The sequence below is a fragment of the Sciurus vulgaris genome (assembly GCF_902686455.1).
Source record: "Sciurus vulgaris genome assembly, chromosome: 13".
In the NCBI taxonomy this organism is placed as follows: Eukaryota; Metazoa; Chordata; class Mammalia; order Rodentia; family Sciuridae; genus Sciurus; species Sciurus vulgaris.
In genome coordinates, this window is record NC_136474.1 from 17,582,619 (window position 1) to 17,609,755 (window position 27,137).

Sequence of the window (27,137 nt, forward strand, 5' to 3'; positions counted from 1 at the left end):
GGGGCCATTTCGGGCCCGGAGGACGCCGGCCCGGTGCGGGGTCCCTCCCGCCCGCCCGCGTCGTGGCGCATCCCCGTCCCCGCCGGCCCGCCCGCCTCACCCGTAGGCGGTCAGCAGCGCCTTGTTGACCAGCACGAGCAGGAAGGAGCAGGCCCCGTAGAAGAGCGCAGACAGCACCCGCGCCCCGCGCGAGGGCGGCCGCGCCGCGTCTGCCTCCGAGCCCTCGGCCCGGCCGCCCGCCGTCATGTCCCGCGGACGCCGGCGCCGCGGTCCCCGCAGCTCGGCCCGCCCCGGCCGGCGCCAAGAGGGCGCGGCAGGAAGAGGAAGGGCCGCGCGCGCCCCGGCCCGCCCCGAGTGCGCCCCGAGTGCGCCCGGCCGTGACCTCGGGGTTCGCTGGCTTTCCTCCCCCTGCGGGACTGTCGTGTGAGGCCGCCGGGAAGGCACAGCCGCCCAGTGCACACGGGCGCCCGGGACGCCGCCCCGCTCTGCCCCTCGGGCCCTGGCGAGCCCCCGCCTCGTCTCTACTCTGCATCTTAGACGTGGCTTCTCCAGCGCTCCAGCCAAACCCGGTCTAAAGGAACCCGCGCCCGAGGCTTTCTGCGCTCCCCGGGCGGTTTCGTAGCGATAGTGTTCGTCCCTTCACCTGTTGGAGACGGTGTTACCAGTTTGGGGACACTATGAAAAATACTTCAGCGACCCTCCAGTGTTTGTGGGCCCAGATCCATTTCTTTGAGTGCAGTGGGTCGGGGTGAGGGAAATGAAGTCGAGGCATTTCTCGCCTCTGGGTTCTTTGTGGGAGGTTCTGTCCTCACCTGGGCAGTTTCTTTCCAGCATCAGTGATTCTAGTTGGATGATTGAGATCCTCCCGGATCCGCCAATGCTAGCCAGTCTACCTTCTCTAGCTTTTATGTGTCCCGTATTTTCATTCTAAATAGTTAACTTTAAAAATCTCAAATTTTATTTTTTTTTAATTTTTATAGTTGTTGATGGACCTTTATTTTATTCATTCATTTACATGTGGTGCTGAGAATTGAACCCAGTGCCTCACACTTGCTAGGCAAGTGCTCTACCACAGAGCCACAACCCCAGCCCCTAAAATCTCAAATTTTAGATTTTGGAAATGCTAAAGATTAGTGGTGGTACAGGCCTGTGATCCTAGTGATTCAGGAGGCTGAGGCTGTGTCAAGTTCAAGGCCAGCCTCAGCAACTTGGGGAGACTGTCTCAAGATAAAAGACAAAAGGACTGGAGATGTAGTTCAGTGATCAAAGGCCCTGAGGTTCAATCCCCAAAAACACATACCCACGAGCTAAGGATTTCTGGTGTATTTCTGGTGAAATAGATGAAGCCTAACTGGATAAATGACAGAAAAATTGTTTTCCTCCTGTAGATGCTGAACAACCCTAAAAGAAAAGGCCCTATAGTTGCAGCTATGTAAAAAGAGATGCCTGGGGTGAGACTGGAATGTAATATAAAATATAAAATGCACCCAAACTTTTTTTTTTTTTTTTTTGCGGTGCTGGGGTTAATCCCAGGGCCTTGTGCTTACAAGGCAAGCACTACCAACTGAGCTATATTGCCAGCCCACCCAAACACTTTTGATAGAAGACTATAGAGTTGTAGATCATGTTTCTAATTTTTAAGACTTTTATATCATGGTTATATTTTCTATAGGAAAAATTATAAAACTTCAAGGATAACCATATACTCTTTAAGCTTTAAATTAAAATAAAATTTTATTCAAAGCATCTTTTAAAATTACAGCATGTGTATTCATATGCTGTTAAATCTGCCAAACTACAACTAAGCCACATGAAGCATAAAACACTTCAAAAGTTTGAATGTAAACCACATTTTTAAAACAAAAAGCAGTCTTAACACACCTCAAATTTTAGATGCCAATGTATTTTATCCAAGGATATAGCTTATATCAAAAAAGAATCTGAACTGTTTCTATAGTAGAGTTGTAATAATTTCTTAAACTATTCCAATTATAGAAATAAAAAATGTTTGTGAATATAACTAATATGGTTGACAAAAGTTGACTGGAGAAACAAACAAACAAAAACCCTTACTTTTTTTGAAGGCCTTAAATTTTATCATCTGCGAATTGGCAAATATTTGTATTTTTAAAAGTTTGTACTGCCTTTCCTTCTCAGATAAATTTATCAGATTTTAAATTTCTCAAGACTAATGAATGTTGCTTTACAGTTCATATAAATCATATTTGAAAGGAAAAATTTCTAGAGTAAATGTTGAGACCTAAACCGAGAAAATTCAGATGCTGTGGTCTCTCTGACCATGCCTATAAGTGCTCCAAGTTAAAATTCTATATACCAGATTACAAACAAAATTCTTAGACCATTACAAATATAAATTCTCTTATTACAAAAAAAAAAATCCCTAAAGATTTGTAATTTACTGTACAGAGGAATTACATTTTTAAAGTATGTCCTCATCATACACATTATTGGTAACTATCATTTCTTCTGTCACACTTTCGCTCCTCCTCAAGACATTTACAAACCTCCCCTTCCGATGCTGCCGCCTGTGTACTGCCACCCACTGGGATGTTTGGATAAAAGCCTGCCTTCTGGATAAGGTGTGAACTGCACTGTAGGGCACCACTTCAACTCAAGAACAAAAAGGTGCTGAAGAGCCGTCTTTCCCTCTACTACTCCTGAGGTTCCTGCCAATTAAGCAATCTGTAAATTACCATGCTATGCATGTCATTTAATTCAGCCTAAAACCAAAGCTAGAACGATGGAGGGTTTGCCTACGTAAAAAGGAGGTGGACTGCTCAGCTCTTGATTTTCCTGTTCATGCTTCAGTACATAAAGTGGTGCTGAAAAACTTCATCTATTTGGAAAAAAATCACCACACAAGTTAACACACTTGCAGTTTAAAACTATTCCAGAAGCCTACATAGTTGAGTAGCTAATATTTTCTGCAGTGTTTAACTCTTAGCTAAATTTAGTGAACACAAAATAGCTTGGCATGTTATTCTGAAGTAAAGCAGGAAGGTGGCTTTTATGCACTGAAAATATAAATACGGAGGCTTTCATTTGCTAATAATCCTAAAAAGCAGTACAACTAAAATTTAGTGTTTGCTAACAAAAGATCTAAAACATTTCACTACAAAACAACCCTGTAGATGTCCCTTTTATTAATAAAAATCCAAGTGCCAAATCTCATTACAGGGCCCATCATATATAAAAAAAATACCAATTACCATGTTACCTAGACTTTGCAAGATTAATCACTCAATTTCAGCAAATGTGAAATGTGCAAAAGTTCCCAAGTTAACATGCTAGGAATGACAAGTGCTTCTCAAACTTAAACATTATAGTGAGTTATAAAGCCCCAGAAAGATAAGAATAAGACTGATTTTACTCCGATTTGGAAAATTCTGAACTACTGTGCATCTTTCCAAGATCCTCAAATATCTATTTTCTTCCAAGTCCATAACTTAGAACTTCATCCCAAATAGTCAGCTTCCCATTTCTCAAGCCTCACTGGACACGCTATTTTGCAATTTAAAATATATAACTTACATACATATTTTATACTTTCTTGCTTGCTTCAGTGTTTACAGTATTGTTAAACATATTAATATACATTGTTAAAAATGATCTTATAAATAGTCTCCTTCAACCTTCTTTGGCTATTTGTACCATTCTGTTTTTTTTCACAAGTGTCTTATTCAGAAAGTGCTTCCTGTGAGAACTGCTTCCAATGAATGCATTAAACTTGCAAAATCTAGCTTCCCACAATATGTAGTTTTCTACCCTGTACTGTGCAGTCCATATTTACAAAATATTTTAAACTTTACATCAAATCCATTTCCATATAAAAAAAGTGCAATTCTCTCTCACCCCATAGTCTGGGGCAATGACATTCTTCATGAATTCTACAGAATAGCAGCCTATGATAAGCAAATAAGGTGCTTAGCTTATGCCCAAGGGTCTACTTTGTAAGTACACGGGCAGTACTTCTGTACAGTGGAGAGTCTGTGCAGGCTACTGGCGGAGCGGCGCCCCGGTCAGGTTGGCCAGCTCGATGAGCGCCAGGGCTCCATGCAGGCGCTCCCGCTGTTCCTGCAGCCGGCGCTGGGCGCCGCTCTTCTCATCGTCTTCCTCGTCAGACTGGAGGTACTCCAGAGGGTCCTGCTGCTCCTGGTCGGCCTTCTGAACCAGCTTGCCCTTCAGGGTGGGGGTGCGCTGCTCTCTCATTTCCCAGTACCTGTATGAAAAGCAGATACATTAGTCTTAGGGTTGACAGACTTCCAAATACTTACTTTTGGTTAAAAAAAAAAAAACTCCTCCATACAGTATTGCTTTTCTATGTTCCAGTTCTAAAGTGATTTCACATATATCACACGTACTCTCCATTTACAGATGGAATATAACAAGTTCAAAGAAGTGAAGATTCTTGCTCATGCTTGTAAAATCAAAAACTGGCAGTTCCAGATTTTATACTCAACTCTCTAATCATGAGATTAGATTTACCATTAAGCCACGGCTGCTCTTGAGCTGGGGACGTAGCTGAGTGGTAGAGCACTGCCTAGCCTGAGTAACGTCCTGGGTTTGATCTCAGCACTAAAGGCAAAACACACACACATACACACCACCTGCCTTAAAGCTCATGTGAGAAATGGACTAGGGCAAAACACAGCAATAGTAGGAAAAAGTCATTAGAAACCCATCTATTTGAGCACAGTATTACACGCCCCATCCCTGCAACTTGGGAGGCTGAGGCAGGAGGATCCCAAGTTTGAGGTCTGCCTCAGCAACTTAATGAGACCGCTTCTCAAAATAAAAAGGACTGGGGATGTGCGCTTCAGCAGTAAAGCACCCCTAGGTTCAATCCCCAGTAAACAAAAAAACTATCATGTCCACAGAAGGATGGCAACTTCTGATAGACTATGTAAAACATTAAATTCCCAAAATCCAACAGAGACTAATATCTGTAATGCATAGTGTTTTCAAAAACTTAACAATACCACCCTTATTCTACTATATGGACAACTGATCATTCACAAGAGAAAAATGCATATTTAAATGACAGCACCATTATATACAAAAATGTCCATACAAAGTCTTATATGTTAATGTTCATAGTAACTTTATCTGCAATAGCTAAAAACAACCCAAATGTCAACAGGCAAATGAATAAACAAGTTGAGATGTATCCATACAATGTATTACTACTCAGCAACAAAGGAATGTACTGCTAACACACTCAGTGTGAATCAACCTCAGAATACTATGTCAGAAGCAAGACAAACAGGGTACACACTGAGTACATTTGTATAAAACTCTAGAAAATGCAAACTAAAAGTGACAGTAGGTAAGTGTTTGGGGGGGCTAAGGTAGAGAAGTACAGAGGGGCATGAGGAAACTGGGAAGTACTGGTCATGTCCACCATCTGGATTGTGGTGATGGTCTCAGGGCGTAGACATATGTCAAGATGTATCAAGTTGAACATTCCAATTATATACAATTTATTATATATCAATCATACCTCAACAAAGCTGTTCTGAAAATTCCATACAAAAAGTAATAATACAGCTACCAGATTTCAGAAAATCTAGACTACTCAATCTAGGAAGTACTGGCAATACCTACAAGACGTACATAAGAAATGCAGTCACTTCAGTATGACTTGAAGGATGACTAGAAAAGGAGAATGGGTAAGTTCAGAAAGGTCAGCAGGAACCAGTCCTGAAGGGCTTTAAACGTCACAAGAGGTTCAGACTTCAACCTCAGGGTGGTACTGACATTTTAGAGAGGTCCCTCTGGCAGCAGCACGGAGAATGGATTGCCAGAGTTCAAGTCGCTAAACTTGAGCTGTGAGGAAGCAGAGTCACCGAGTAGGACAGACAAGGATGACCAATAAGTTTCTGGCTCGGGAGAAATTAGATCAGCCAGGAGAGAGAGGGAGGAGTGCTATGGTTTGAGTAGCTGGACACTTGGTCCCCAGTGTGGTGATGTGGAGACGTGGAAGAAGCTTCAAGAGCTGGGGCCCAACACAAGGTAATTGGGCCATGGATTTGCTGCCTTAGAAGGTATTAATAAAGCTCTTGCAGGAGCCAGGTTAGTTCCCAAAATAGTGTTTTGTTATAAAAACAAAGAATGTGGCCCCTGAATCTCTGGCTTTCTATCTGGTCATAGGTGTTCCCACCATTCTGATTCCATCTACCATGGGGCTGCCTCATCTTAAATTTTCAACCTCCAACATGTACATTAAATAAACCTCTTTTATTTGAAAAATATTCAGCCTCAGGTATTTTGTTATAGCAACAGAAAATAGACTAAGAAGGGAAGGGTGGAAGTGATGGAAAATTCTAGTTTAAGGTGCCCAGGGATATCACATTTAAATAGAAAATTGTAACAAACTTCCCTGCACTTAAATAATCAAATTGTATTTTCAGATTCCATTATCTGATTCTTTTTTTTAAATTATTTTTTAGTTGTCAATGGATCTTTATTTTATTTCTATGTGGTGCTGAGAATCAAACCCAGTACCTCACGCCTGCCAGACAAGCATTCTACCACTGAGCCACAACCCCAACCCCCATTATCTGATTCTTATATATCTTATTCTCACAAAACATGGAGTTTATCCATTCAACTAGTGATTAAGATGCATAAACTGTGGTACGCCCTAAGGATACAGCAAGGAACAAGACAAACATTCCTGCCCTTGTGGACCTTCCAGTTCAGCAGGGAAAGTAGGCAATAAACAAATATATGTGTGATGGATGTTTTGAAAGGGAAAAATACACTATTATATAATCATCTATTAAATAGGTCCAAGCCTGTTTGTTTTGGGGGCTATTTCAAACTATTTCATAAAATGTATACAGACGCAATACGTAAAACAAGAACACTCTCTAGCACAAGCCCAAGCCTAGCAGGAACATTCCAGTGAACTAAACATGGAGTGCCTTACTTTGCCAGCCATTCAGCAGCAGCCTTGTTATCTGCAGCCTGATGCTTGCTGAGCGTGTCTGTAGGCTCCTCTCGCTTCAGCCTGGCATAAGGGTGCTTTGGACAGTGGCGGTTTGCATGGGTGAATCTGCTCAGACAGCCTGTAAAACACCAAGGGAAGTACCTGTTAGAATCTGGACATCCAACAGACATACTGCAAATGTGTCTCGTTGTATGCAAGCAAAGTTACTTTTAACTAAATGAACATGGTGAGAGTCAACATAATATAACCAAACAAGCCTCTGCATGGTCTTATCAATGCCACTGAGGAGACAGGAAGACAGTTCTGCTATGTCTTGATCATTGCCTTGTGAGTGTGTCCAGCCTCACCGGAAATACAAGTGATAAACATTGAAAGCCTCTGAGCTGAAAATTGCATTCTTGGAGTCTATCACAAGGAAACATCTCAAATGACACTCAAAACTCTAAGTGTAAAAACATTCCCCTCAACTTTGTTAGTAACAACAAGCAAATTTTAAAAACAAGTCAAATAGATATCAGATATGTAACATTGAAGTAATACTATGCATATGCTTTTAAGAAAACTATAGAGCAACAGGGTAGAACTGTGTTGAATTTCAAATATAACCATAAAAATGCGCCTAAGAAAAAAAATTGTGATAAAAGATGACTTAAAAAAATATGCTTTCTTCAGAGTAACAGAGTTTACCACCAACATAAAGGCCAGCTCTGAAGATTACATTTACTTTAAGAGATTTTCTACTCCCTACAACTGGATTGCCTTTTAAGGTTTTCATCTGTAAAGAATACTTTATTTAAAAATCAGTCATTTCCAAGAATTCAGCATGAATCACAATTAGCAAGAAAGCTTATGATGATTTAAAAAATATTATGTCAAAAATTTCTCCTTAGACTCTGCTGCTAAGCTACATCCACAACCCATTCAAGAGACAGTATACCTTGCTCCACACACAAACTATCCCCACTCAAACTTCCACAATACTTTAACACTGAGATTAAGGGAGACAAAAAAACCCAAACTGACAAGCAGACCCCAAGCAAGAATGGCTTGGGGAGGAGGTTTCCTGAGGTCCCACTCATGGACATTTGTTCCTACAGCAAAACAGAAAGAACATCCATGAACCATAATAACTCTCCAAGAATGAATTAAATCAGCAGCTCTAGAGTGGCAAATTGAGGCACTGGAGGTTGAACTTAGCACTGGGATTACATTGAGCCTCTGTGTTGAAGCTAATGTACAACAGTACAGGATTCAGCCCAAGAGAGACAACTACTCACCAAAGGACCCTTTGTGGAAGACGACTCCATCTCAACACGTGTGCAAGTCTAAGACTTCTGAAAACATGAGTAAACAATTTCCCCCTTCCCTAAGGAACCTACAGCTATTGAAGGGGATAAAATTCAGAGAAAGACTATAAAAAATTGATTATTATAATGATTAATGAGGGCTGGGATTGTGGCTCAGTGGTGGAGCGCTTGCCTTGCATTTGTGAGGCACTGGGTTCAATTCTATATAAACAAATAAATAAAATAAAGGTCCATCAACAACTAAAAAATATTAGAGAGCAGGTATAGAACCAAATACAATTTCTTTTTTTTTTTTCCAAATACAATTTCAATAAAAAGCTATAGACTCTGTAAATAAACTAATCAGAACTAGCAAATAATCCTGCCCAGAATTAGTGCACCTAATTATATAAAACAAACACCTCTTGACATTTTCAGACAGACTGCAAAATAATAATACTAGATGACTGCAATACACCCCTCTAGACAGGTCATCCAGACATAAAATAGACACTTCTGACCTAAATAATACTATAAAGTCAAATGGACCTAAAAGACATCTATAGAATATTTCATCCAGCAACAGCTGGGATTCACTTTCTTCTTGGCAGTTCATGGAATCTTCTACAAAATAGGCCATATTAAAAAGTCAAGAAGCAAATTTTAGCATAAAACAAAGAAAAAAATATAAAACCCCTTGCATCTTATCAGATCAAAATGGCATCAAATTAGAAATGAACAGCAATAAATATTTAGAAACCACATAAACATCTAGAGGTTGAACAATATTTTTTTGAATGAGGAATGGATCATAGAAGAAATGAGAAATCTTAAAAATTCCTAGAATCAAATAATGATACAATATACCAAAATCTCTGAGACACCATGAAGGCAGTTCTAAGAGGAAAGCTTATAGCATTAAGTGCCTACATTAAAAAAAAACAAAGATCCCAAATAAATAATCTAATGCTACATCTTGAGGCCTTAAAAAAGCATGAACAAACTAGTTACAAAACCAGTAGAAGACAGGAAATAATTAAGATCACAGCCAAAATTAGTGAAAGGGAAATAATAGTTGGTTCATTGAAAAGATACATGAGATTGATATACCCTTAGCAAAACTAACTGAAAGACAGACTGCCCAAAGCAACAGACATTTCCTGAAATCCAGAGGAACTATTTTGAAAATGTACACTGTAATAAATAGGAAAAACTAGAAGATATTGACAAATTTCTAGACACATATAATCTACCCAAATTGAACCAATAGGATATGGAAAACCAAAACAGACCTATAGTAAGCAAAGAGATTAAAGCAGTAATAGTTAGCACAAAGAAAAGCCCAGTGCCAGATGAATTCTCAATTGAGTTCTACCAGACATTGAAGAACTAATGTCAATCCTCCTCAAATTATTTCATGAAATAGAATGGGAGGGAACATTCCCCAATTCATTCTATGAAGCACACATCACCTTGATTAAAAAAAGACAGTAAAGACATATCAAGCAAAGAAACTATAGATCAATAACCCTCATGAACATACGTGTGCAAAAACCTTAATAAAATATTAAGCAATTCACATGCAAAAACATACTAAGACTGCACACCATGGTCAAGTGGGATTCATCACAGGGGTGCAAGGTTGGTTTGATATATGCGGATCAACAGATGTAATTCATCACATAATCATCTCATCCTTGACAAAGGTGCCAAAAACATGTGTTGGAGAAAAAACAGCTTTTTTTTTTAACAAATGGTGATGGAAAACTGGTTATCCAAATGTAGAAGAATCAAACTAGACCCTTATCTCTCACGCTGCAAAAAATCAACTCAAAGTGGATCAAAGACATAGGAAGTCCAAAAAAACACCAAAATAACAAATAACCCAATTAATAAGTAGGCAACTGAATTAAATAGACATTTCTAAGAAAAAATACAAATGGCCCACAAATATATGAAAAAATGTTCAACATCCTTAGCAATCAGGAAAATGCAAATCAAAACTACAGAGAGATTTCATCTCATTCCAGTCAAATGACAATCATTAAGAATACAAATAAAAGTTGGGTGCAGTGGCACATGCCTGTAATCCCAGGCACTCAGGAGGCTGAGGCAGGAGGATCACAAGTTCAAAGCCAGCCTCAGCAACTTAGCAAGGCCGTTAGCAACTAAGCAAGGACCTGTCTCTAAATAAAATTTTAAAAAAGGGCTGGGGATTTGGCTCAGTGGTTAACTGCGCCTCAGTTCAATTCCCATGTTTAAAAAAAAAAGGAGACAAATAATAAATGCTGAGTGAGGATGTGGGGGGAAAGGGTACACTTACACATTGTTGTTGGGACTACAAATTAGTAAAAACACTTTGGAAAGTAGTATGGAGATTCCTCAAAAGACTAGGAACTACCATATGATCTATCCCAGTCCTTGGTATTTATCCCACAGAACCAAAATCAGCATATTATAGTGATACATGTATACGAATATTTACAGCAGCACAATTCACAATAGCCAAAGTATGAAACCTGCCTAGGTGCCTCTCAACACACAAATGAATAAAGTCAATGCATATATGTGCACAATGGAGTTTTATTCAGGAATGAAGGGAATGAAATTACGTCATTTGCTGGTAAATGATGGAGCTAGAGAACATCATGCTCAGTGAAATAAGCCAGAAAGTTAAGGGTCAAATGTTTTCTCTCATATATGGAAGCTAGAAGGGGGGCAGGGGAAGGAATTTAAAAAGAGGAAGAAATCTCACCAAAATAGATGGGAGACCAATAGAATACAGAAAGGGGTTCAAAATGGAGAGAGAAAGTGAAGACATGGAAAAGAACTAGGGAACAAAATCTGTGAAATTTAGCTGTGTCCATGTATTGAGAAACAATAAATCCTGCACACATATATATACACACATAAATATGATAACGCACTAATTAAAATAATAGAATGGAACCAATAGAGTCGAGCAGGTAGATCAGGGGAAGGAGGAAGGGAGGGAAAAGGAAAGTACCGGGGAAGGAGGCTGAGCAAATGATATGCATGTACAAATATGCCATAATGAATCATTGTTATGTATAATTATAACGCACCAATAAAAAATTTCAAAAAGGAGAAAAAAATATCTCCCTCCAAAAAACAGAAAGTAAAACACATTTTAACTATTAACGCACTACTGGCTATTCTATAAACTTAATTTCTAACACCATACCATTTTCCGAACAAACAAAAGGCTTCTCTCCAGTATGAAGGCGCTGATGTGTTTTGAGCTGTCCACTTTGAACAAAGGCTTTCCCACAGTCTGGGTAGTCACACAGATAGGGTCTCTCACCTAAGAGGAGAAATGTTAATGAGACAGTAAGTGAGAAAAGGAAGGATCGGAGAGAAAAATCACCCTGGTGCATACCAGCAAGCACTTGGCTGGTATCAGCAGCTCTCCGCTGGAGAGCACAGTGTTTCCTTTAGGCCTTGGGCTTCTGGGAACCCAAGTTCAAGTCCTTAAAGTTATCATCTTCAGCTTATGCCATGCTTTTAGCCCCCAAATCCAAATCATAGTGCTTGCCGATTCTTTACAATGTCTCCCACTCCTGCTTCCCAGGGCTGTTTTCCCTGGTCCGCCTGGCATCCCCACCTGCTGAGAAGAGAACCTCCAGCAGCCTCCAAGTGGCCTCTAGACACTACAGGATTCCAGTCGGGCTGTCATGGAACTCTTCTTTTTTGATACCAACAACCCTCTAAATCACCCCAAGCCTTACTACGCTCCTGGGACAGCTAAAAATTGCCTGCTGACATTTCAACAGTACCATAATATCTGCACTATAGCAGCCTCACCAACCTGATTAGCTACAGGTGAAGGGTAGGGTTGAATCTTCACTTCCTTTCTGGAGAATCATTCAGCCAGGAGGCAATTCCTCCTCACCTTGTCTAATCCTTGAAAATCCTACAGTCCCAGCCCACTCAAATCCTCCCAATCCTGTGGGTTCTCAGCCACTCTTCCTATCTGCCTCTGCTTCCAAATCCTTGAACTTTGTATCCCTCTGTGAACTTAATGTCCTGTGTTGTTTACGCATCATAAAAGCCTCCTCCTTCCAAAGATTCATACCACCTCACACTTCATTTAAATTTCCTGTGGACAACACAATGCTGGGCTCAGACAAAGTGCTCAAAATGTTGTTCAAGCCAGGCACATTTGTGCAAACTTGTAATCCCAGCGACTCAGGAAGCTGAGGCAAGAGGAAAGGAAATTTGAGATCAGGCTCCAAAGCTTGGTAAGGCCCTAAGCAACTGAGCAAGAGCAAGATCCTGTCTCAAAATAAAAAATAAAAAGGACTGGGGATGTGGCTCAGTGGGTTAAGCACCCTTGGGTTTAATCCCTAGTGCCAAAAAAAAAAAAAAAGTTGTTCAATTGTAATTACAGTTGTTATTGGGGAAAAAAAACATTATTTAACCAATGAATTACATACTGGTTCTTCTATCCTGACTCAGAACAATAACAGGTTCCCCCTAAATTTCTCATTATCTAGAGACATACTAAGTGGTCATGATAGCTGGATGTAACTTATTAAAACTCAGGATGCAAGGGCGTTACTTAAAATATAAAGATTCTCAAAATTAAGATTATTTCATCAGGTAAAATGTTACTAATGGAATCTAAAGTAAACAACCCTAGCCATCTTAGTTTATAATGATTCAAAAAATTAGAACTCTACCTATTTTTCAGGGATTTAATAAAAAAAAACCTTTAGATATTAAAATATTTCTCTTCAAAAAAAATATGAAACAGGTGATAACCATAATGGGATAAATAAGGGACTGAGGATTAAAAGGCCAAATTTTAGACTAGAATTGCCCAATAGAAATATATTTTGAGCCACTTGTAGAAGTCACTTTAGACAAGGTAAAAAGAAACAGGTAAAATTAATAATATATTTTACTTAATCCAATTTCTCTAAAATATTTCAATACATAAAAATGAATTACTGAGATTATTTACTCCTCTCTTTTCATACTAAGTACATTTTATACTTATCCACCATCTCCATTTAGACTACTCACACGTGTCAAGTGCTCAACAGTCACATGTGCTAGCAAGTACTGTACTGGGCAACACCACTCTGGACTTAAAGACAGACTATAAGACAGTGGTAATTGGGTTTCTGACACTTCAGCTTCCTGGTCTTTAAATTATTAGATGAACTATAAGGTAAATCCTTCCTCTGAGGTCAACTTTATAGAAAGAACAAGGACCTTCTATAAATTATTTTTTGTCTCGTACATGGTATCTAAAATGAAAGTGTATAAGTTTTATGTATAAATAAAGATATATGAGAATCTTGGGGATAGCTACTTACCATACATCTAATTAAAAAAAAAAAAAAAAAAATCACAGTTCACCATAGATTTAATGGTTAGGTCAAACTGAATACTCTATAAATCCTATTAAAAACTGATCATTGGGGCTGGGCATATAGCTCAGTGTGTACAGTACTTGCCTGTCAAGCACAAGGCCCCAGGTTCAATCCTTAGCACCGCAAAAAAAGCAAAAATTGATCATTGCTGTTTTAGTATTTGGCCTACAAATTAACAATTACACAAACAAGAGCATGTCAAGTAAAATTCAGAAGAACTAAATTTAATAAAAATGTGATTGTGACTTTTAAATTATCATAACTTTGTTCTTAAAAACACCACTCCCCACCTAAAAGTAGCTGACTACACAGTGCCTATTTTTAAACCTCACAAATGATATTAGTAATGTAAAGTAACTAAAAACTTAATTTATAAGCACAAACACCAAATCAGTTTTCAGTCAAGGATTATTCTAGCAGTCTCTACAGTTTGCTCAGCTCACCTGTATGAGTCCTTTTGTGAGCCTGGAGCGATTTCTCCCTTGGAAACACCCTATTACAGATGTTACAACGGATCCTGCTGGATGAATGTTCTCCTTCATTTATTAAATCCCGCACAGTATCTGCTCTGGGTCTGCCACGTCGGATTCCATCCTGTTGACAATTTTCATAAACCTTAATACAATTTCTTGAATTCTACTCATTAAAGCCACATATCATAAAAGATAAAAATCTTTCTTGAGTGACATCAGCAAAAATGGTGAAGTAGGTCGCTACAACATGCCTTCCCTCCACGGATCACTGAAAAATCCAGGAAAGACCATCTCGATCACCTTCATCACAAGCCCAGAAAATAGAAATTCACAGCAACTCAGTAAACACTGAAAAGGCAAGGCCCACTTAACCAGTGGCCCGCTTTGCGGCATTTTTACTTGCCCTTTCTTTCCCTTCCCCGAGGCGGCCTGAAGACAGGCTGCATGCTCAGTATGGGACCCTGATCCCAGCTTCCAAACAGAGCAGAGAACACCCTTCCCTGAAAGAACTGCCTGTCTGTTTTGACCCCCATGCAGGACCTCATGGACTGATGCAAGACACTTGCTTTGTTCTGGAATAAACCTGGAACTCTAGGGGCAGAAAACTGGCTATTCAGAGGGTACTTCTCAAAATCCTTGTTAAGACAAATAAAAACCTACTGCCTTCTGGGGCAAGAGACTTCACACACATGAAAGCCAGGAAGGAAAACCTGGGAGAGCTTTTTTGGAAAATAGGGCATTGAAAAGTAGTCAGGTATTGGGAATCTAGAAAGTGACAAGTACACCCAGAGCAAGAAGCATGCTCAGAAAAAACTGGAAAGACCCTAAAATTTCACCTCTGGTTGATCATTAGACTCTGCAGGAAATAAAGGAAATGAAGGCTAAGACAGTTATAAACAGCATGGCCAATCACTGAAAATGTGCTTCCGTGGAAGTGGGCTGCGGGTGAAGCTCAGTGGTAGAGCACTTGCCCAGCAAGACTCTGGGCTACATGGATGGAAGGAAGAAAGAAGGAAAGAAGGAAGGAAGGTCCAACACAAAGCTATTCTGCATTTCTTTTTCTTTTTCTTTTTTTTTTTTTTTGTTTTTGTTTTTGTTTTTGTTTTTGCAGGGGTTGGGTGGGAGGAAGAGGGGAGAGGAGTTTCAGGCATTCAAGGAGATCTCTCAAAATACTAGCTGGCTGCCAGCTAAAGTAACACAGTTTAGAGAATGCAACAAAGAATACAAAGTTTAGAAAACCAGTTTAGAAAAATCACTAAACAACTACAACTCACAGCACACACTAAAAGCAATCACTGAGGAGGAAGAATCTGATTTCCAGAGTTACCACATTAAAATATTCAAAACATCTATTTTTTAACAAAATATACAAAACATGCTAAGAAAGAATGGTACATATACAAGAGAAATTAACAGAAAGAGACCAAGCAGAAGCACATACATTAGATTTAACAGAGAAAGACTTCAGATCATCTGTTTTAAATATGCTCAGTGAGCTAAAAGAAACCATGGACAAAGACTGAAAAGAAACCAGGAGAACAACCTTTCAACAAAAAAGAATGCCAATTATGAGACAGGGATTATCCAAAGGAACCAAATAGATATTCTGGAACTGAAAACTAAAAAATTAAAGTGAAAAAATCCACTGAAGAGTTTATGAAGCAGAGTTGAAATGGCAAAAGAATCAGCGAACTTGAAGATGCTAGCTGCAATTATCCATTCTGAAGAAGAGAAAAAAAGAATGGAGGAAAATGAAAAGAACAGAAGACACTTGTAAGACACCATCAAGGATGCCAATATACACATAAATGGAGTACCAGAGGTAAGGGAGAAAAGGACAGAAAGAATGTTTGAAGGAACAGCACCTGAAAATGTCCCAAATGTAGTAAGACACTCATCTAAACATCTGAGAAGCTCAAAGAATAAGCATGAGATCCACAGTGAGACACACTACCATCACAGTCAGAAGACAGAATCTTGAAAGCAGGGAACGAGAAGGGACTCATCAAGCAAAAAGGGGTCCCCAGTGAAATTACCAGCTGATTTCCTAGGAAAGCAGTGAAATGACTCATTTAAGGTGCTAAAAGAAGAAAAATTAATAATTCTATATACAGCAAAACTATCCAAAAATGAAATTAAAGCCATTCCTAGATAAACAAAAGTTCATTTCTAGTAGACCTGTGCTACAATGGATGGAGGGAACTCTTCAGGTGAAAGGAATGATAATGCTAGATAGTAATTCAAGGTCTGACTAAGAAATACAGGGCTGGGGTCGTGGCTCAGTGGTACAGTGCTCACCCAGAACTCGTGAGGAACTGGGTTTGATCCTCAGCACCACATGAAAATAAGATAAAGGTATTGTGTCCACCTACAACTAAAAAATATACATTAAAAAAAAGAAACACAGACAATGGAATGGGTAACAGTATAAAAGACAGAATTATTGTATTTTTAGCTTTTAACTCCTTTTTACTTCCTTTATAAAAGGCATATGCCATCCTTAAAGAACATAAAATTATAAATCCATGTTTCATAGGACCACAATGTATAAAGATATAACAATTTGTGTGTGTGTGTGTGTGTGTGTGTGTGTGTGTGTACCAGTTATTGAACTCAGCTTAACCACTGAGTCACATCCCTAGCCCTTCTAATTTTAAATTGCTTAGGCTGGCTTTGAACTTGCCATCCTTCTGACTCAGCCTATTTAGTAGTTGGAATTACAGGCATGCACCACCACCACCAGATAAAAATGTAATCTGTGACAGTATAAAGGAGGGTGAAGAGAGCTGTACAGGGTAGAGGTTTTATACACTTCTGAAGTTATGGTCATGCTGATTCAAAGTAAATTATCATGAGTTTAAAAGGCTAATGAGGCTGGGGCTATAGCTCAGTTGGTAGAGTGCTTGCCTTGTAAGCACAAGGCCCTGGGTTCAATCCCAGCACCAAAAAAAAAAAAAAAAGGCTAATGAAAGTTTTCAAGATAGCCACTAACAAGTTTTTAAAAAAGAAAGGAATGTAAACGGTACACTACAAGAAAAAAAAAAAAAAAGGTAAATTAAGCACATAAGGCATTAATGGAGAAACAGAGAAATAAAACAAGCATAAGACATAAAAATCAACTAATAAGCTGGCAGAGGTCCCTCCTCAACAGTCATGTCTTCAAAAATAAACAGGTTAAAGTCTCCAGTTAAAAGGCAGAGATTGACAGAATGTTTTTCTTTTTTTCAAATGACCAACTATATACTGTAAGAGTCTCACATTAGGTTCAAAACCATAAATAGGTTAAAAACAAAAGGACAGAAATATACAACTATAAATACATACATACCAAACAACAGTTCCCCAAAAATATGGAACAAAAATTGGCAACATTAAAGGGAGTTCAAAATTAGCCAGAGACTTCAAAACCTCACTTTCAATAGTACATATGGTAATTAAGCAGATCCACAAGAATATTTCCAGGACAGGCCATGTTGGGCAACAAAACAATTCTCAAAAAAATTTTAAAAGACTGAAAGCATACTAAGTATCTTTTCTGACCACATAGAATGAAGCTGTAAGTCAACAACAGAAGGAAAACAAGTAAATGAGAATTAAAGAATCAACCAGTGGGTCAAAGAAAAAACCACAAGGGAAAAGAAAATACTTTGACACAAATGAAAATGAAAACATATCAAAACTTAGAGATTGGAAGACTTAACATTGATACTACTTACAATAAGCTTACAGATTTAATACAACCCCAATTAAAAACCCAACACCCTTTTCTGCATAAATGGAAAAGGTAATCTGCATGTATTGTGGGGGATGGAGAGTCACTGTTAATGGCGTTTTCTTTTGGAATGAAGAAATGTTTTGAAACTTTGCATGACACTGAATATAGCAAATGCCACTGAACTGTACATTTTTAAATGGTTAATGTTATAAAATTTCACCTAATTAAAAACCAATTAAAATCTGAATATACCATGGACCTCAGTTAATATATTAATATTGGTTCATTAGTTGTAACAAATGTACCACCCTAATGTAGCGTGCTGGCCAAGAGGAAAGGGTGCAGTTTCTGGGAACATTTCCTACCTATCTAAAACTACTATAAGATGCACGTTTTAAAAAATCTTTTTATTTCCCAGATAACTTTTACACATACAAGTTAAAGGGGGAAAAAAAATATATATATATATGTATGTATATATATATAAAACAATCATGTACAACTACATCCCACATTAATTTGTTTTGACTGCCTGTTTTTGGTAACAGGGATTGAACCCAGAGGTGCTTAACCACTGAGCTGCATCCCCAGCCTTTTTCACTTTATTTTGAGGCAGGGTCTCGCTAAGTTGCTAAGGAGAGCCTTGAACTTGTGATCCTCCTGCACCCCCACCCCCCACCCCTGCCCACAGCTGCTAGGATTACAGGTGTGACCCACCCCTGCTGTTTTTACTGCTTTTAACATAAAAACCTGAAACCTTCCAAAAACTTAAATATCAGTTTAAACATGAAGGATAACAAGCTACAACAAATTTTACTTTGAAAAACTAAATCCTTACATTCTAAAATAATTTATGCTTTAAAAATTCTTAGATTTTAAAATCTATTTTCAGTGTAAGTTAATGACTTAAGTTTAATCTTATACCATGGAAATTCTAGTTGGTTATATATTAATTTATTATTTTTGTTCTAAAAGTCAACAAAGTATTAAGAGTTAATGAAACCCTTACCTATATTTTCATTTAGTCTTTAGATATGGACTATGCACTAAACAAGAACACCCCAAAATTATTGATAATTGGAAAGGTATGTTTTATGTTGGTGGAATAATTCTCATTCATTGGTACAGGTTCCTAACTTTTTTAAACAATTAATAATGTGAGAACATATGGATCCAAAAAACCTGAAAGCAGTGCACCTATGTTCACTGCACCAGTATTCACAACAGTCAAGACATGGTGAGAAGACAATGTCTGCCAACTGACAAATGGGTATGGATGTATCAGACAGTGGGATATTGCTCAGCCTTAAAAAGAAGGGATCCTGTCATGTCATAGCATGGACAAACCTTAAGGACATTATGCTAAGTGAAATAAGCGTCACAAAAAGACAAATATTGCATATTTCCACTTATATGAGGTATCTGAAGTAGTCAAATTCTTAGAAACAAGAAGTAAAATGGTAGATGTCAGGGACAGAGGGAGGAGAAAAAGTGGGATTCAATGTGTATGAAGTTTCAGTTTTGTAAGATAAATAAGTTCGGGAGATCTTTCATGAGGTTGGCACTGATGTACCGTTTACCTAAAATGGTTAAAGTGATAAATGTTCTGGTTTTTACCACAATTTTTTAAAAAGAATGTGAGAAGGCTGACACATTTTAATATTATAAAAATGTTCACCCCTCTCACTGTGGGTCTAGAGAATAACATGGTCATATGACCTGCTCTGGTCAGTAAAAATAGGAGTGAAAACAACATGTGCAACGTCTTAGCCAAATCTTCAGAAAAACACTGCTTGGTTCTACCATCTCTCTCTCTTCCCGGTCTCGAGATTCACTGATCCCAGGTAGGGGATTTCTTCTGGGTCCTAGAATGAACAGGATGTGGAGTACACATGTATCAGCTAGTTGAGTCTCAACTAGCCACATTTAGCTCTACTCTTGCTTGCTAAAAACTGTTAACCCAGAGTCAGCAATAAAGAGACCAAGCAGGAGTAAAATCAGAGAATCTACCACCATCATTTATTGAGCCACGATAATCATATATATTGTTGCTGATCATAGCCTATTGTGAACAATTCTTTAAAACTTTTTTTTTTTTTTTTTTCCTTTTTGGTACCAAGGACTGAACCCAGGAGAACTTAACCACCAAGCCACATGCCCAGCCCTTTTATTTTGAGACAGGGTCTCACTAGGCTGCTTACAGTCTCACTGAATTCCTGAGGTTGGCTTCAAACCTGCGATTCTCCTGCCTCAGCCTCCCCCAAGGCACTGGGTTTACAACAAATCTTGCTTAAAAAGTGTAAAATAAGGACTGAGAATGTAGCTCAATGGTAGGGTATTTGTCCAGCATGCTTTAGGCCCTAGGTTTGATCCCCAGAACAGGAAAAGGGGGAGGGGGGTGAAAGGCAGCAAAATAATAACTGTAAAGGCAGCATCTATGATCAACAAAAATAGGTGATGCTCTTAAGAAATGAACTTGAAATCCAGTTAATAAAAAACTTGAGTGATACAAGTCCTATGCCATGGAAAGATTTTTTTTTTTTTTTTTTTTTTTTTTTTTCTTTAACCAGGGATTAAACTCAGGGGCACTTAACCACTGAGCCACATCCCCAGCCCTTTTGATTTAGAGAAAGGGTCTCACTGAGTTGCTTAGGGCCTTGCCAAATTACGGAAGCTGGCTTTGAACTCGCAGTCGTCCTGTCTCAGCCTCCTGAGCAGCTGGGATTACAGGCATGAGCCACCACACCAGCATGGAAGGATTCAAATATTTTCAAATGCATAAAAACACTGAGTCTACTGCAATTTGAAACAACTGATTCAACAACTGATTCATTAATACCAAAAGCTTAAGATTAGCTATTATTATCTCCACCTCTAGCTTTAAAAAAAGACAAGTATGTCTAATAGGAAGGGAGACAAAGCTAACCACAGAGCTGTTTTCCAGCAACTTTTAAGAAGCATTTTGTTTCTTCCACCAGCAAATGTTTATTTTCCAAATGAGAAGTAAAATATATACAACATACTGGCCACATACAGGTAAGGGTTCACTAAATGTATTCTTTAGCTGAGAAAATAAGGGAAATCAATCATCTAATGCCCTAAATAAATGAATAAAGAGCATCTTTTATCAATACATATTAAAATGAGTAATATGAAAGAGGACCATTTTCATTTTGGCCTTAACAATGACAGCGGGAACTCACCCACAACTCAGGGAGATTATTTGTGGAGTCTGTTGATGAGTCACATGAAAAAAAAAGCAATGCTAGCATGAAATTCTCAGAAGCAAAATGATCACACTGCCAAAACTGGTGCACACTTTGGCAAATGTCATTTTAGAACTGCAGCACCTCCAGAGGGCAAGTTAGTGATTTTGAAAATGTTTAGTCATGTGACGACTAAAAGACCTAAAAGTCCTTGACACCACCTTACATAAATAAAATCCAAATAAAGGGCAAGCACAACCTAGAAGGGAAAAACAGGTACATGTGTACCTTGATGAGAAAATGTAATTGATCCTATTTCCCTTTTCACCTCCATGTCTAGATCCAAATTTCCTACAACCCACGTGTCTGCTTCCTCTTATCTCCCACTTTGACCTACCCTCACAACTTTCCAAATCTCAGTTCCAGTTTATCTATTGTGTATCCTTATCTAAAACATCTCAACTGACACAGATGAGCTATAAATAGTATTTCATAAATCTGCTTACATAGGCTTAATAATAATAATAAATAAATAAGCCACTAAAGTCAGCCTGTATGTGATATATCCATGAGCAATATGGTACAGGGATTAAAAACAAGGGAAGGGCCCCACCAGTTCTGCCACCTACCATATAATCTTAACAACTTGGTTATTCCTCTTTAATTTCTCCTTTCTCATCAAGTAAAAAGGATTAAACAAATTATAAGAATCCAGGGGTTGAGCACTCACCTAGCATGCATGAGGCCCTGGGTTTGATCCTCAGCACCACAGAAAAAGAAAATAAAGGTATTGTGTTGCCTACAACTAAAATATATATTTAAAAATTAAAACTTCTGCCACCAGCAACCAGGATATCCTTACCAACACTGAAATACCTTTACAGCTTGTGACAGTTTCTGGAAATGAGATAATGGAGTAAATATTACACAAATACTTATTCATTGTGGTTATTTTTATACAGTAGTGAGAAGCATATTGTTCCTAAGCTCTTAGATATCTTTTTATTGATGTGCAAAAATTTTTGGATTGACAGTAACTTGGTTATACATGACACTGAAATGCCTTACTTTGTATGATATCCCAGAGTATATTAAAAATGGTAAAATTGCATGGGTTTTGTAGGTACTTTTGGAATCTAGAAGAAATGAAATTTTACCAAGTTATATAAAGAGAAAATTGAATTTAACAATGTGAATGGTAGTCTAACCAAATGCATCAATCCTGTGTGGTTTAGTGTAAAAATGAGAACATGTTGGTATTTATCTATTGTAAGATTAAAAAAAAAAAAAAAAAAAAAAAAGTTGGTGGGTGAAAGAAATCATGTTATGATAAAAATTTTTGTAATTTTCTTGATGACTGGAATTTTTATTATGCATAACTGACAAATCAAGTTTCCAAGCAAATGTTACATAGTGTAGGCTTTACTTAGCTTATCAATTTGTCATTTTGAAGCTAATTATTTTAATTAGGTTAACTATGTACAATATTTTAAGCATTACTCTTGTAAGATTTTGAAAACTACATTTTAACATGGAACTCTAGGGATAGTCACCTTTTAAATCCTGTTGAAAAGCCATGTTTAAGATTTAATTTGCCAAAATAATGTCTTGTTAATATTCTTTCAATAACGAAGTTGGGCAATATAACCAATCTTTAAAAAAGTTTAAAATGTATAGGTTGAGGCATTTGGGTGGTAAAAAATGTTATAGTGAATTATCCCTTTTCTTGAATATTGGAGGACCAAAAAAAATAAGGTGTATTGCGTCTTAGCAGTGATTTTTATCCAATCTTGTTTCTAAAAACCATATGTCTGCCAGGGCCTTAAAAGCCATCATGTAAATTACCAGTAAAGTATAACATATGCAAACATAACAAAATCACTTCCATAGTGACGATACTCCAACCATATGGATATTAATCATAGAAAACTAGAGGTTTTATGATTTTTTAAGGTTGTTTTTTTTTTTTTTGTCTAGGTAGTCAGTCTGCACTTAAATATCAACCATTTTCCTTTTTTGCTTCTTCCCTTAAAATTTATATGTATCCAATACATTTAATTGAGAAACGTATGTTTTTTTATTATGCTGTATTTTCTTTTTATTTTTTAATTATTGTTTATATTTTCAATTGAAAATGTACAAAATAAAGTTACACTGCTGGTCTTGTAAGAGCTATACAATTTTCCTAAATGTATACCTATAACTGCAGCAGTTCACCTATTTCAAAAATTTGAAATTCTGTTCATTTGTTATCTTTAAGACCACCTCAGATTTAAAGGCTACCTTATTGTATGTTTAAAGTGTATTATAACAGTGTGGTAGTTAATAAAACACTATTTTTTTTTCTTTTGAAAAAAAATAAATAAAAATTAAAAAAAAAAAAAAAGAATTCAGAATGCTCAACAGAGCCTGGTTGTTTGTTGACATTATGAAGGGTTTATTCCATGCCAGGCAATAAATGGTGCTGCTAGGCTAACATATTAGATTTAACATGGAGTGATCAAAAATGACTATGTAACAATCAGCTATTTGTAAGACTACAGTCTAGATGTTTGCATATAGAATGGGGAGTGCAGGAAGGGCAGTGGCAGGTCTTGAGGGGTGAACTGTATCCCAGAAGCCACTTCCCTCCAGTCTCATGGTGGAGCCATAACATCATGAATGCAGTCACAGCTGAGGGCAGAGGCACAAGCTGAGGCAGCCTAGGGAATCCTGTGGCAGGGGGAGTTAGACCTGCCCTCTCCCTCCCAGATTCTACAATGAGAACGCTAACATATCATTATATGCCAACAGTGCTAAGAAATCTTGTGATGAGAAATAAGTCGGCAGATGAAGGATGCTCTTCCCAAGCAAGGGAGGCAGAGTCTGGCAAGAACAAACAAAAGAGCAAGAAAAGCAGACACGGGATGTTCACTACTTGGATGTGAACACCTCCCCTGGGAGCAGAGGCCAACAGACATTAAATGAGCACAATTGTTCTAAGCCCACAGCTGTTAGTGCCTCCAAGTGGCATTCGGTCGGGTGGAGGGAGCACCTTCCTGGCACTGGCTATATTGCAAACAAGTGTCACCCATCTTCCCAAAAAGTGAACTGGCTTAGTCACTACGGAGTACTTTAGAGAAGTGAAGCAAAGTAAAAGGGGCCAGGACTCCCTGTCTTTAGTCCAGTTTACTGACCACAAATCAAACCAGGTAACTTTCTTAAATACACATATATTCCAGACCTATTTTTCTTAAGGTGGGGAAGCTAAATGAATTTTTGGAGCTGTATTGGGATTGCTTCATAAATAAAAGGGCTATTTAAAATCAGCTTATCAGATAACTTATGAAAGTTAAAATAGTAAAGATCGTGTGAGAAAGGAAAAAAACTATAAAAGTCTTTTCACTTCTACATGTCATCATAACTTCCAGTATATTTTACTTCTAGAAAAAAAGGTAGACAATATGGAAATAAAATTCAAGCCCAGGAATTTTGTTAACAACTTTTATAACAGTTTTCTGTGACAGTAAGTCTGTTTCAGGCCAAAAAGAACATATCAATATTTTATTTACCTATGACAACACTAAATCTTGGGTAACAGCAAAATTAGATTATTGAATAATAAATAATCCTCCACAAGCATTCAGACAAGTATGCCTTTCTCTTAAGCATATGATAAGAGTCAAATGTGCTTTTAAAAAGGACTAAAACATGCAAATATGTTAACAGAAAAATATATCTAAGTGCCTAAAAATATCTAAGGTGGATGGATCCCAACCACCTTACTAGGACTACCTGGAGCCAGCCATTAGTAACTGTTCCCTTCACTAATATCCCCCACTAACATTTCTATTTTAAAATTTCTACTGAAATGTATTCTCGAGATTTAAAATGTCAAAGCATAGCTTTTATAACTTTGTAGTTTTTTAATGAGTGGTAACAAAATGTATCAATTTCCTCAGCCAAAACGATAGGTTCAGGATCCTTGCTTCTTCCTGTGATGACCAAACTTGTTTCAATTTGTAAATACAGTATCTGCCAACAGATTCACAGTATCCATTAGGTGATTTACCTCTTTAGTAAATTATCTTATACAGCCACTTGACAAATAGAGCCTGGAATTTAACCTTCTATTAGCACCATTTATTCATCATGTTAATATTTATGGAGCACCTTTATTGACCGCTTACACAATGTAAGGTATTAAAGTCGCATAGTCCACAGACAGAAAAGGCCCCCGCCCTCCCTGAGCTTGGGGTCTACTGAGGAAAGGCGTCAACAGAAAGGCAGCAGGCACATACGCAGCAAGACTAGGGGCCCCAAACCCCTGACCAGCTCCCAGCTCTCCAGCCACCTAGCTGTGTGCTCTTGGGGAGGTTACTCCATTCAGTTGTCTGGTCCGCAAAATGCAGGTGTGCACCAGGTGGGCACATCCTTTCCAGCGCTACCGTGACTGCGAGCAATTAGAGGTTAGAGATAACAATGTCCCCTTGTCTAGTGTGCGCTCAGCTCCTAGCGAGCAAAATGCTGGGTGAATGAAAGGCAGCGAGGGCCCAGCTTCTGCTGGGGAAGATGCCCCGAGGTCCCTTGCTGGCCTTGGTGAGTCTTCGAAAGACATCTTAAGCAGGGCATGGCCGTCTCAGTCACAGTGCAGAAACCGTGCGCTTCCCGCACCGCAGGGAACCGCTCGGGGCACCCGGTCCCCTCGCCTTCCTCCCCGGCCGAAGGACGCGGCGACCGCTAACCTGGCTCCCTCGGCGCCCGGAGCGCGCTGCACCTGCTGGCAGGGCGCCTGGGTCCCCGCCGCCGGCCTGCCACGTGACGCCGCCCCCCCGCGCCGGTCGGTTTTGGCGCGCGGCAGTGACGTCAGGTCCTGTCAGCCACCGCCCCCGCCGCGGCCGAAGCGACCCCGCGTTTCCACTCGGCCCGCCCCGCCCCGCCCGGCGCGTCCGCGGGGCAGCCGGCAGCCGGCGCGCCGTTAACGGGCCGCGGCCCCGCGCTCACCTTGAGGGGGCCGCCGTCCGGGCTGCTCGCCTCCTCCTCGTCCTCGCCTCCCGAGGCGGCGGGCGGAGGAGCGCCCCGGCCCCGCGGCCCCGGGCGCTCGGCGGCGGCGGGCGGAGTGGCCGAGGCGGCGCCCGCAGCCCCGGGGCTGAGCGTCACGTTGTGCGCGTTCTCGCCCCAGCGCCACGGGTACACCATGAAGTCGCTGAAGCCGGGGCTGGTGGGCACGAGCGGCGGTGGCGGCTCCGGCTCCCCGCCGCCGCACACGGGCTTGATCGGGGTCGTCCTGATGACCGACACCAGCACCCGCTTCGGGGAGTCGTGGCAGAAGACGACGGGCGGCGGCGGCTGCGGGTGTTCTGCCATCGGCGTCTCCCCGCCCCGGATCATCGCCGGCTCCGCCGCACTTCCGACCCCGGGTCCGGCCCTCGCCCGCCCGCGCTGCCCCGCGTCGCCGGCTCAGGCCCGCCGGCTCATGGCAGGCGGACACGGAGCAGCAGAGCGGCGCGACGGGCCCGTTCGGGCAGGAGTGCGGGACCCGGCCCGGCCACGCCGCCCTCCGCTCTCTGTAATCCCGAATGCAGGCAGCAGCGGCGGGAAGCGACAGGCGGCCTGGTCTTGCGGTGACAGGAAAGCAGGACGCGCGGTGCCGAGCCCCGAAAATAACAACCTGCGCCGCGGTCCCCGCTCGGGCTTTTCCCGCGTTACATTTCGCGCCTGGGCGGAACCAGCCACCGCTAGGCGCCTGCCCGCTGGCCGCAGCGGCGAGTGACAGGCCGCGCGAGCCAATGGCCGGACTCGGGTTTCTTTCTAGCGGAACGGGGCGGGGCCGGGCCTGCGCGCGGGTCCCTGCTGCCCTGCCATTGGCCGCCGCGCTCATATTTTTTTCAGCCGCGAGGGCCAACTGCGTTCGAAACTCCGAGGGCGCGCGCGACGTCGGCACCCGCCCAGACACGCCCTCCCGGAGCCCCGCCCCACCGCTCTCGACTGGTCCGCCCAGACCTGGACGCTGGGGCGAGCGGGGGAGGCTTCAGGGGAGCTGCTGATTGGCGAGGCCTTGGGAAGGGGCGGGGCCGAGGGCGGTCGTTGGTCGGCGACAGCG

At 40.3% G+C, this 27,137-nt stretch overlaps 2 protein-coding genes across 6 annotated transcripts in view; both read right to left on the reverse strand.

Annotated features, from left to right (window-relative positions):
• Window positions 1-317, reverse strand: part of SLC35D2 (solute carrier family 35 member D2) — a 51,930-nt gene extending 51,613 nt beyond the window's left edge. The window contains exon 1 of one of the 5 annotated variants that reach the window (XM_079108886.1): window positions 101-315. In XM_079108886.1, the coding sequence (XP_078965012.1) occupies window positions 101-246 (146 nt within the window). In that variant the 5' untranslated portion in view covers window positions 247-315. Of the gene's footprint in view, window positions 1-100 lie in introns of all 5 variants that reach the window. The other 4 variants (XM_079108884.1, XM_079108890.1, XM_079108885.1 and 1 more) reach the window with 4 other exon arrangements.
• A 783-nt stretch (window positions 318-1,100) lies between these two features.
• Window positions 1,101-26,797, reverse strand: ZNF367 (zinc finger protein 367). The gene is made up of 5 exons (XM_079109351.1): window positions 26,039-26,797; window positions 14,105-14,255; window positions 11,465-11,584; window positions 6,953-7,091; window positions 1,101-4,240 (listed from the first exon to the last, which is right to left on the reverse strand). Exons 1-5 carry the CDS (start codon window positions 26,423-26,425, stop codon window positions 4,018-4,020), a joined length of 1,020 nt encoding a protein of 339 aa, XP_078965477.1. The 5' UTR covers window positions 26,426-26,797; the 3' UTR covers window positions 1,101-4,017.
• Between the last annotated feature and the right edge of the window lie 340 nt (window positions 26,798-27,137).

Excerpts from the sequence above, each read along its gene's own strand:
- ZNF367 (XM_079109351.1), bottom strand. The coding sequence starts at position 26,425 with ATGATCCGGGGCGGGGAGACGCCGATGGCAGAACACCCGCAGCCGCCG. Across the intron at positions 11,585-14,104 it reads TCACAAAAGGACTCATACAG|GTGAGAGACCCTATCTGTGT; the intron begins GTGAGCTGAGCA and ends TTCTCCTCTTAG. Across the intron at positions 4,241-6,952 it reads GCTGCTGAATGGCTGGCAAA|GTACTGGGAAATGAGAGAGC; the intron begins GTAAGGCACTCC and ends CTTTTCATACAG.